At 42.3% G+C, this 12,145-nt stretch overlaps 1 protein-coding gene across 1 annotated transcript in view; it reads left to right on the top strand.

Annotated features, from left to right (window-relative positions):
- Positions 1-2,694: 2,694 nt before the first annotated feature.
- The window catches only part of PKD1L3 (polycystin 1 like 3, transient receptor potential channel interacting), a 90,934-nt gene continuing 81,483 nt past the window's right edge, over positions 2,695-12,145 (top strand). The window contains 4 exon segments of the mRNA XM_017871296.1: positions 2,695-2,989; positions 3,966-4,088; positions 8,983-9,099; positions 11,942-11,991. Coding sequence (XP_017726785.1) covers positions 2,695-2,989; positions 3,966-4,088; positions 8,983-9,099; positions 11,942-11,991 — 585 coding nt within the window.

Here is a 12,145-nt window from a genome sequence, read left to right as displayed (position 1 = left end):
TTTTTTGAGACAGAGTCTTGCTTTGTCGCCCAGGCTGGAGTGCGGTGGCTCTATCTCAGCTCACTGCAACCTCCACCAACTGGTTCAAGTGATCCTACTGCCTCAGCCTCCCGAGTAGCTGGGATTACAGGCACGGGCCACCACGCCCAGCTAATTTTTGTTTTTTTAGTAGAGACGGGGTTTCACCATGTTGGCCAGGCTGGTCTTGAGCTCCTGACCTCAAGTGATCTGCCCACCTCGGCCTCCCAAAGCGCTGGGATTACAGGTGCGAGCCACCGGCCTTGGCTGATTACTGCAGTGTTTTCCAAACAGGATGTATTCTTGCAGTCTGTGTTTTAGAGAATTTCACAATATTGGTGGCCACTTCTGCACTGATTTTTAGAGTAACATAAGCATCATTTGCACTATCTGGATAACCATCTTAACCCTGAAACCTGCCAGGCGGTTCAGTGCCCACATTTGCTTGAGTTTATGATCACTTTTTGGCACCAAGAAAGAACCAGCTGTAATCCACGGGGTGGGTATGCAACAGGTGGAGACCAAATGACCTGCTGTGTGAACAAAGGGTTTTTTTGTTGCTTTTTTGTTTTGTTTTTTTAGTGAGTCAAATAAAGAAACGTGTTATCAGAACTGAATCCTCCCCATATCATAAAATAGCATGCATGCCAGATTCAAAGGAACCTGAGTAGTCATAGGCCAGAACCCTGTTTGTCTGCTATTGAACTTGGCAAAACTTGGATCTCATTGGTTTTCAGTATTTACTTTGTATTCATTCTTCCATTTAATATTGTTTGGTTTTTATGACTGTGTAAGAGCTTTAAGATAAAGTTCATGAACCAGGGGCGGTGGCTCACACCTGCAGTTTGAGAAGCCAGGGTGAGAGGATTGTTTGAGTCCAGGAGTTCAAGTGTGCACTGAGCTATGATCATGCTACTGCCCTCCGGCCTGGGTGGCATAATGAGACCCCATATCAAAAAAAAAAAAAAAGAGTTTATGTCTAGTTCTGTTTGCATGTACTTAAGAGACAGAATACAGTAATTTAAATCAGTCCTGGCGGTAGCAGAGATGTAGGATGAACAAGTCGAGAGATTTAATGTACAACTTGAGGACTACAGGTAATAAAACCATACAGTAGACAGGATTCATGCTGGATAAGATTTTAGCTGCTCTTGCCACAAAAACCAAAAAAAGTGGGTAACTAATGTGAGGTGTTGAATATGTTTGTTTTACTATAGTAACCTTCTTAATATCTATATGTATCCCATAACATCATGCTGTGTGCCTTAAATATACACAATGCAATTTACTTTTTTTAAAAATGAGGCCAGGTGCAGTGGCTCACATCTGTAATCCCAGCACTCTGGGAGGCCAAAGTAGGTGGATCACCTGAGGTTAGGAATTTGAGACCAGTCTGACCAACATGGTGAAACTCCATCTCTACTAAAAATACAAAATTAGCCGGGTGTGGTGGCACATGCCTGTAATTCCAGCTACTTAGGAGGCTGAGGCAGGAGAATCGCTTGAACCCAGGAGGCGGAGGTTGCAATGAGCTGAGATGGCACAATTGCACTCCAGCCTGGGCAGCAAGAGCAAAACTCTGTCTCAAAGAAAAAAAAAAAAATCAATCCTAGAGGGTCTGCAAGAATGATTTTCTTTAAAATATATATATATATGGGCCGGGCACGGTGGCTCAAGCCTGTAATCCCAGCAACTTTGGTTGAGGCCGAGGTGGCGGATCACGGAGTCAGGAGTCGAGATCATCCTGGCTAACCATGGTGAACCCTGTCTTACTAAAAAAATACAAAAAATAGCCGGGCGAGGGTGGCGGGCGCCTGTAGTCCCAGCTTACTCGGGAGCTGAGGCAAGGAGAATGGCGTGAACCCGGGAGGCGGAGCTTGCAGTGAGCTGAGATCCGGCCACTGCACTCCAGCCGGGGCCACAGAGCAAGCTCCATCTCAAAAAAAAAAAAAAAAAAAAAAAAAAAAAAAATATACTATAATATATATATATATATATATATATATATATATGGCTGAGTGTGGTGGCTCACACCTGTAATTCCCCAACTTTGGGAGGCCGAGGCGAGCAGATGTCTTGAGCCCAGCAATTCGAGACCACCCTGGGCAACACAGCAAGACACTATCTCTAAAAAAAAAAAAAGAAGAAGAATTAGGTGGGTGTAGTGGTGCGCTCCTATAGTCCCAGCTACTCAAGAGGCTGAGGTGGGAGGATTGATCACTTGAGCCTGGGAGGTCGAGGCTGCAGTGAGCTGAGATCATGCCACTGCACTCCAGCCTGGGCAACAGAATGAGACCCTGTCTCAGAAAAGAAAAGCTATACTTATTAATTTTTAGCCACAATAACTTAGATGTTAGATATTCATCATCCTCTACCCAGTGCAGTTTAGACTCAGCTTTATAATCTATCTCTACTTGCTAAAGTCATATTTAGTAGGTAGACACAGATGGTGGGGCCCCAGACACAAAGGGCCATTGCTTTATTGATCTCTGCTATTTGTTTTCAGCTTGTAGGAACTGCACCTGGGTCCTCAAAACAAAACCTTTTGTATCCTTGGTAAATTGTTCCCAACTCATAAAAGAAGAACACTAATAAGACAAACCCGTCAATATATATATTTAAAGGATCAGGCAGCTGCTAAACCCCCACACTTTCTCTTGCTGCAATTCAGAGAACATGTTCTTTAAAGGAGGAAGCTGGCTTTGGTTATACATCAGAACAAGTATCATTCTAGGAAGTGAACTAAACAGCCCAGGGCCACATAGGCAAAATAATTGTTACCAGTTTAACAGAATTCACTGCAGCTTTGAGGAAGCAGAGCATTACTGTCAGGGGCAGAGAGGATTCCTAGCTGACATTTGGAAGCAGGAAGTTCAAGATCTCATCCGGGACTTTCTGGAAGAAGGAAAGAAGTGGTGGATTGGGCAAAATGTAATGCCACTGAAAAAGCATCAAGATGAAAAATACCCAGGTAAGACTCTAGGGTTTGGTGTTTACGAAGGAAACTTTCTTATATTTTATTCTGGGACAGAAAAAAGAAAAGAAAATCTTAATCTTTCTGCTTTTGTACACAGAAAAACCAGTCACTTTACTTCATTACCATCTTTCCTCTGAAATATTTCCATTTTGTGCTACAGCCTTCGATTTGTCCGTGTAGCAAAAGTGATGCGATTTTTCCTAGAACCCATCTAAAGTTAACTTAGCTAACCTTCCACTAAAAGAATTGTGCTAGGTTCGAAAGACAGAAACCTTTGATGGTCATTTTTTTTCCTAATAAACATCTCTTCATTATTCTGATCTCCAAGTTTTCTAACACAAAACTAAGAGGAAAATTATCTACCTGTTGTCTTTCTTACAATGTTTTCAAAGCTATGCACCATAATCTTGAAGTTTTAGAGACAAATCCAAGCCATTATTATATCATTCTCATCATCCTCATTAATGTGTAGGTAAAGTAATACTAAGCCTCATGGTAAGGAACACATACGAAAAAAATAAACTATAATGTATGGGAGGAAATTCTACATTTTTATCTATTGGAAGCCAACCAAATTTGGCTTTCATATTTACTTTTTAAAAATGCCTGGCAAGGCGGGCGCAGTGGCTCACGCCTGTAATCCGAGCACTTTGGAAGGCGGAGGTGGATGGATCACCTGAGGTCAAGAGTTCGAGACCAGCCTGGCCAACATGGTGAAACCCCATCTCTACTAAAAATACAAAAATTAGCCAGGCGTGGTGGCGGGTGCCTGTAATCCCAGCTACTTGGGAGGCTGAGGCAGGAGAATTACTGGAACCCGGGAGGCAGAGGTTGCAGTGAGCGGAGATTGCACCACTGCACTCCAGCCTGGGCGAGAAAGTGAGACTCTGTCTTGAAAACAATAATAAAAAATAAATCTAAAAGCCTGACTTTCGAGTATAAGGCTCACCTGGGTCTGATCTCCACTCAGCAGATGTTGCAGCCCACGGGGCCCCAAAGCCCCCCAGCTGCACCTACCTGTCCAGAAACGTCAATCGGATCTCATCCAAAGAGGGCAAGTGCTTCCTGAGACACTATTTCATTTGCCAGACTGGTAAGTGATAAAGTTACATGCTGCCAAAGACCTACATTTTAAAAACTAATTCTAAATAAGGAGTGCATGTGAGAGTATTGGTTAAATAATCTGTGAGTGGTAGACCATGGGATGATACAGGGCTTTTGATTTTCATGATACTGATTAGCATGAGAAACTCATCTAGAGTGACTCCCTTATCCATCCCCACTGGGAGTTGAAAGAGTTGCACCTTGATGTTCTCCTTGTGTTTTGACTTAGGCAGAGTGTGAAAGAAATTGTATTGGTGACACCATTTTCCACACGCACACTCACAATTCAGTCAGCATTTGGGCTTCCAAGGGAAGGATGGGAAAGAGAAGGAGGAGAAAATAATACGGCAGAGGAAGATGAGAAGGCGAAGGGTGACAGGACTGTTATCTGAGGTTCGCTTCTGCAGAAGTAGATCAGGATTAAGCTATGTGTGTATGTATGCATTTTTGTGTGTGTAGTTGTTGTATTTATTTATTTTTTCCAAGATGGAGTTTTGCTCTTGTCGCCCAGGCTGGAGTGCTGTGGCGTGATCTCGGCTCACCGCAACCTCCGCCTCCCGGGTTCAAGCGATTCTCCTGCCTCAGCCTCCTGAGTAGCTGGGATTACAGGCATGTGCCATCATGCCTGGCTAATTTTGTATTTTTAGTAGAGATGAGGGTTTCTCCATGTTGGTCAGGCCGGTCTCGAACTCCCAACCTCAGGTGATTCGCCTGCCTCAGCCTCCCAAAGTGCTGGGATTACAGGTGTGAGCCACCACGCCCAGCCTATTTATTTATTTTTTTATATGGAGATGGGGGTCTTGTTATGTTGCCCAGGCTTGTCTCGAACTCCTGGACTCAAGCAATCCTCCCACCTCAGCCTCTCAAAATGCTAGGATTACAGGATTAAGCTACTGTGCCCGGCCTTGGTGATTTCTTTAAAAAAAAAAAAAAAAAACTACCATACAATCGAGCAGTTGCTGGGCATTTATCGCAGAAAGAGAAAACCTGTGCTCACATAAAAATATGTATATAGATGCTTATAGCAGCTTTATTCATAATAGAACAAAACTGGAAACAATTCAGATGTCTGTCAACAGGTGAATGATCCAGCCATGGCAGTCACACTGTTTCCACCCTCCCTGGTGACTCTTTCCCACTTCCCTCTCTCCACTCAGCCTCCAACAACTGGGAGCCTCCCTCAGTCTCATTCTCAGGTCAGGTGATAACCTTGCTTTCTAACTCAAGGAGAAAAATCAAAGCAATTTGGAGTCTGTCCAAGGCTCAGACTGCCGAATCTAGCCACCTACCAGCACCTGTTCCTGTAGCAAGATAATGCCTTCTCTCATGCTGCTACACACCTTCGTACTCCTACCCAAAGTGAATCCCTCTGATTGTTGAATTGGATTCCATGGAGTCCAATTCAGTAATAAAAAGAAACAAACTATTGATACACATAGCAATCTCCAGAGAATTCTGCCAAGTGAACAAAGCCAATCTCAAAATGTGATGTACTCTATGGTGCCATTTATTGAGCATTCTTGAAATGATAACATGATAGAAATGGAGAACAGATTAGTGGTTGTCGGGGTCTAAGAAGGGCATGGGGCAGGAAGGAAGTAGGCATGGCTATAAAAGGGCAATGTGGGCCGGGCACAGTGACTCACACCTGTAATCCCAGCACTTTGGGAGGCCAAGGCAGGTGGATCACGAGGTCAAGAAATCGAGACCATCCTGGCCACCATAGTGAAACCCCAGTCTCTACTAAAAATACAAAAATTAGCCAGGCGTGGTGGCACGCACCTGTAGTCCCAGGTACTCAGGAGGCTGAGGCAGGAGAATGGCTTGAACCTGGGAGTCAGAGGTTGCACTGAGCCAAGATTGCACCACTGCACTGCACTCCAGCCTGGTGACAGAGTGAGACTCTGTCTCATAAAAAAACAAAACAAAAAAAAAGGGGGGGGGTCAATGTGAGGGATTCTTACAGCAACTAAAAAAAAATTTTGACGTGACTGTATCCATGTCCATATCCTCTTGTTACCCTTGCAAGATGTTACCCTTGGAAACTGGATACAGGCATCTCTCTGCATTTTCTCTTACATCTGCATGTGAATATACAATTATCTCAAAATAATAAGTTACATTTTTAAAAAAGAAAAATGCCCTGATGTAAGCGTACATATCACTTACACAGTATTCTTGCCAAAAAAAAAATAGAGTAATGCAAATTAAAAACAAACTGAGATACCCTTTCCCATCTATCAGATTGGCATAAATCCACAAACTTAACAACATATTCCGTTGGCAAGGCCTTAAGAAAATAGGTACTCTCATAAACTGCTAGTGAGAATGCAGTAAAATATCTCTATGTGTTTATAAATAAAGGAGAATTCAGCAATATCTAGCAAAATTACATATACATCTACCCTTGAACCAGTGTCCACTGCTAGGAAACTATCCCAAAGTCAAACCAGCAAAAGTACAAAAAGATGCACGCATAAGGCTATTTATTGTAGCTCTCTGTGATAGCAAAAAAGTAGGAATAATCCACATGCCCATCAAGAAGGAACTGGTTGTAAAAAGCAAATAACAACGATCTCCATATACTGCAGTGGGGTTATCTCTATGATGGATTTTTTTTAGTGGATAATAAAGGTACAGAACATATATATTTGCCTATATACATACATGTACATATAAATATAACAGAAGGAGAAACAAAAACTAATGGAAATGGTTACCTATGGGAGAGAGAGAAAACAGGGCAGAAAGGATGAAGATGGAAATGAGACCTTTCAAAATGTACCTGGTTTTATAGTTCAGCATAGGAACTCTTTCAGTGTTTGCCATAATTATTGCTATGGTTTGAATATGCCGCTTCCAAAACAGGTGTTGCCAATGTGACTGCATTAAGAGGTGGGGCTTTAAGAGGTGGGTTGTCCTACAGGGTTCCTCCCTCGTGAATGGAATTAGGTGTCCTTATAAAAGGAGCTGGCAGAAGGCGGGCTTCTCTTGCCCTCCCACTTTATGAGGATGTAGCCCTCATGCAACTGCAAGTGCCAGTGACTTCATCTTCGACGTCCAGCATGCAGAACTGTGAGAATTAGATTTCTGTTCTTGATAAATTACCCTGTTTGTGATATTCTCTTACAGCAGCACAAAACAGACTAAAGCAATTATAAAACAATTTACGTCAACTGTTTTTTGTTTTGTTTTGTTTTTGAGATGGAGTTTTGCTCTTGTTGCCCAGGCTGGAGTACAATGGCACGATCTTGGCTCACTGCGACCTCCACCTCCCAGGTTCAAGTGATTTTCCTGCCTCAGCCTCCCAAGTAGCTGGGGTTACAGGCACCCGGCTAATTTTTGTATTTTTAGTAGAGATGGCGGGAGGGGGGTGGGGTTCACCATCCTGGCCAGGCTGGTCTAGAACCCCTGACCTGAGGTGATACACTCTCCTAAGCCTCCCAAAAAGCTGGGATTACAGGCGTGAGCCACCGCGCCTGGCCTGTCAATATTTTAAAAAGCAATCCCTAAAAGTAGGGAAGGAGAGGAGAGAAGAATTGGCGCTAACAAGTTTGGACAGTTTTTAAGGTAATTTTGCTCAAGAGCAGAAAACAGCTGGGGCAATAGTTCATGAGGCCATTATAAGTTGTTGGGTTTTTTTTTTTAAGACAGAAAAAAAATAGCATGCAGGAATGATGTACTTAATCTGAGCTACTAAACAACTAGAGGGATTCACTTTGGGTAGGAGTAGGAAGATTTGTAGCAGCATGAGAGAAGGCATTGTCTCTCTACAGGTACAGGTGCTGGTAGGCAGCTAGATTTGATGGTCAGAGTCATGGAAGGACTCTAAATTGCTCTGATATTCTCCTTGAGTTAGAAAGCAAGGTTATCACCTGACCTGAGAATGAGACTGAGGAAGGCTCCCAGGTGTTGGAGGTTGAGTAGAGAGAGGGAAGTGGGAGTCACCTGGGAGAGTGGAAACAGTATGACTGCCAGGCAGTGTGAAGGCAGGCCGCCCGAGCTTCATGATGGTGAATTTAAGCAGAGCCATAGTCATCGTGGTTATGATTTTCTCTAGCCATGTCCAATAGCGTGTGTGAGAAACTCTTGCTCACTCATGTATGCAAGGAGGCATGTTCAAGAATGTTATTGCCAGCTGGGCGTGGTGGCTCATGCCTGTAATCCCAGCACTTTGGGAGGCCAAGGTGGGCAGATTACCTGAGGTCAGGAGTTCAAGACCAACCTGGCCAACATGGTGAAACCTCGTTTCTACTAAAAATACAAAAATTAGCCAGATGTGGTGACACGTGCTTGTAATCCCAGCTACTCGGGAGGCTGAGGCAGGAGAATCACTTGAACCCGGGAGGTGGAGATTGCAGTGAGCCAAGATCACGCCATTGCACTCCAGCCTGGGCAACAGAGCAAAAACTCCATCTCAAAAAAAGAATGTTATCACCCACCTTCTGAACTGTTTTATCTCTGTCAATGAGAGTTAAAGAACACAAAGGAGAATATTACACTTAGTATGGAATTTTCCATTTATGCTGGAGGTTGCAAACTTTTTGGTGAAAAATCAGACCCTGGCGATGACCTTAAGCAGTAGGATGTAAATAGCTCCACAAGCTTAGTGTTCCAACAATGGAACACTGGGCATAAATGGTTAATGAACTTCTCAGTGTTGACCCAACTAGTGGGCTTAATTTGAAATGTGGGACGCCATAATGTGGTGTGAGCAGGCTCCAGAGCAAAAGGGCTACGCAGAATTCTTAGTGTCCTTAAAAAACTGGATAGGAATTTTTAATTTGTGTTTTCCTAATTATCACATAAGTGCGTGTAATGATGGTTTTATAGACTTGTAGCCATAACTATCACCTATAAATTGTGTATTGGCTTCCAAATAGATGGCATTTTGGACAGAGATGCCCATTATGAAAGAAATGGAAATGATTCTCATTTGTACCAGAGACCCGAGAAGACAAAAAGAGGAGTTGAAATAGCAAGAGGCAAGACGCCCCCAGGTAATGCATTACTTCTCTAGTAACCTTAAAATCCATGGAGTCAGTTTCTGCTAAAGGAATGCACGAGACTGAATTAATGCTGAAATGGATTATAGCACGTGCCCAATATTCATTGCATCCTCTTCTGTCTGACCTTAATATGGCAATCTTTGCCTTCATTTTATATATGTGTTTTCTTGATACGCCCTTGGCCATCTTCTTTTCATATATTCCCAAATAAAAGACAAGGTTTTATTCCCACAAAATTTTTCATCAACAAAGAGAAAGTCGTCTTAAAGTTCTTGCAAAGTCTTTCAAATTATGGTGTTAACACTTGTTTAGTTAATTTTGAAAACCAAGTACTATTTGGGAAGGATGCATTAGCCTGAAATGATAGCAATCACTATCAGTGGATGGCTGGTTATAGAGATCAACGGAAAGAAAGAAGTAAAACAGATCAATTTAAAGTGGATCTCGTGATCATTCCTCAGGGTATGACCTCACAGTGCAAGTGTTAGACGTCCTGGTCAACAAACCCTTTAAATATCACTTAGCAATTTAGACAGTTTTATTTAGAGACATGAATATATATTTGAAGAACAAATGTAAAATCCAACTTTGCTCAATCCTTTGTAAAAGGGGACTTGTGAGTTGTAGGAAAATGCTTAGTGATAGCATTAGGTGGAAGTAAAGATGACGTATTTTGGAAAACTGTTAAATCCAAAAGTTGTTCTGATGATAATTAATGCAATGATGTTAAAGACGCATTTGAAATGTTTAAGCTGTGTCATGAAATGTGAGTTTCGTGAGAGCAATGCTTCCAATATTACTTTATATAACATGTGGCTTAAATGTCATAGTAAAACTAAATTACTGAATTAAATAGCCATGTGACTATTTCACCTACATCCTTTAAGTTTATATTGTCAAGCTTGCCCCAGAAATGCTTTTTAAAATCTCCTCATTGGGAAAAATGTAGACTGCCTTATTGTGGGGCAATTTACCTAACAAGCAATATGCCTAATATTTATGTATGCAGAATCCTTTATAAAGTTTGCGGGCTGGATCTCCCCTCAGCAGACTTTGGCTCACACCTGTAATCCCAGCACTTTGGGAGGCTGAGTTGGAAGGACTGCTTGAGGCCAGGAGTTCGAGTCCAACCTGGGCAACATACTGGGTCTCTGTCTCTACAAAACTTTTAAAATAAAATTAAAAAAAACTTAGGCAGGTTTGCTGGTGCATGCCTCTAGTCTCAGCTACTCAGGAGGCTGAGGCAGGAGGATAGTTTAAACCCAGAGTTAGAGGCTGTTAGAGCCATAATCAAGTCACCGCACTCCAAGCAGCCTTTTAAAGTCTCTATCAGATTGTTTGTAAAAGTTTTTTGTGATTCAAAAATTTTCTTAGTGTGCATCTAGGTTACTTTTCACTCATTGTGCCTAGAACATGATGCTGCATACACACATCTTTCTTGAATCAAGAACATCCTACGTATCACTTCTATTTCATTTGTTCTGGTTCTGTCCTTAAGAAATATCAGGTATCTATGTGCCGCATTGCTGCTTCCTATCCTCTGTGTCTTTCCTGTACTCTCTTTAGATGAAAGGAATGGTTTCATGTTGATCACCCTTTCTGTTGTTAGAGGAGGGCACCTTACATTTATCTTCCATATCAAGGACTAATTTTTCCACATCTGCTCAGTATTCCCTCCCAGGTGGATTTTAATTTTTGTACAGTATTTTTTTGTCATCTTGAAATCCTTTGATATCATTTATTTTTCTTTTAATGTACCTCATTCTGGCGCATGTTAGCTTCAAATGGTTTATCCTTACGATTTTGTTTGGTTCCCTCTACCCTTCTCCATCATCCTGGTGGCTGTGGTTGACTCGGTTTCTTGCCATGTCTTCTCACAAGACTTTCAGAATCAAGTGATCCCTGGCCAAGAAATAAAAGCAAAATCATCGGATTCCCCAGTGGATGATAAAATCACATACAACTGATAAAATCAGGTACAACTCCAGGAGGAGACACTGGAGAAGAGGCATGCTGGGTCTGTAAGGAATTGCACGTTAAGATGGCACATGTACTTATGCTGTATCAATCAAGGTCATCTCTATATCAATCACTGTCACCTCACCATTTCAAGCTGAATAAGTCACCACATTTTCAGGCATGTTTTATTGGGAAAATGGTTTTTCTCTTTGTTTCTATGCTCTTCACTCGTAAGCTGATGCAGTAATAAATATGTGAGACCTTTTATTTGGGGAAATAACCTTTTTCGTTCCTATTAAGGACGTATTTACAGCTTTCTGAACTTTTTTTCTGGATTTTGCTGTTAATAATTTTCAGGGCTGTGCTTTTCTTGGAGTCCTCTGGATTCCATTCCCAGGTTCTTGAGTGATCAGCATAGGTTTCCTTTTGTCTTTCCTTCCTTATCTTTATTTTTTTGCGGGGGGCGGGGGTGGTGTGGAATCTAGCTCTGTTGCCCAGGCTAGAGTGCGGTGGCACGATCTCGGCTCACTGCAACCTCTGCCTCCCAGGTTCAAACAATTCTCCTGCCTCAGCCTCCCAAGTAGCTGGGATTATATGCACCTGCCACCACGCCAGCTAATTATTATGTTTTTAGTAGAGATGGGGTTTTACCACGTTGGCCAGGCTGGTCTCAAGCTCCTGACCTCAAGTGATCTGCCTGCCTCATCCTCCCAAAGTGCTGGGATTACAGACATGAGTCACCATGCCCGGCCTTGATTTTCTATGTAAAACAATTTGCATTATTTTTTAGCCATGAATAAGAAGTCCTCAAGTAAAACAAATATTTCTGTCTTAGGCTTTTACTTGAACTTAGTCTGCCTTCTTTTTTCTATAGGACCTGGTCCTCTTTCAACCTCATGTCACCATCCTCTTCCTGCTCATCTGGTAAGTACTTCCCCTGACAACATACATTGTGAAATGTTGATCTCTTTGTCATACCTGGTAGATCTGGTCAGAGCTCGAGCTTCTTTTTTTTTTTTTTTTTTTTTCTTTTTTTTTTGAGGCGGAGTCTCACTCTGTTGCCCAGGCTGGAGTGCAG

Source organism: Rhinopithecus bieti, unplaced genomic scaffold, assembly GCF_001698545.2.
Source record: "Rhinopithecus bieti isolate Rb0 unplaced genomic scaffold, ASM169854v2 scaffold_6506, whole genome shotgun sequence".
Lineage (NCBI taxonomy): Eukaryota > Metazoa > Chordata > Mammalia > Primates > Cercopithecidae > Rhinopithecus > Rhinopithecus bieti.
This window is presented reverse-complemented; position numbering and strand designations above follow the sequence as displayed.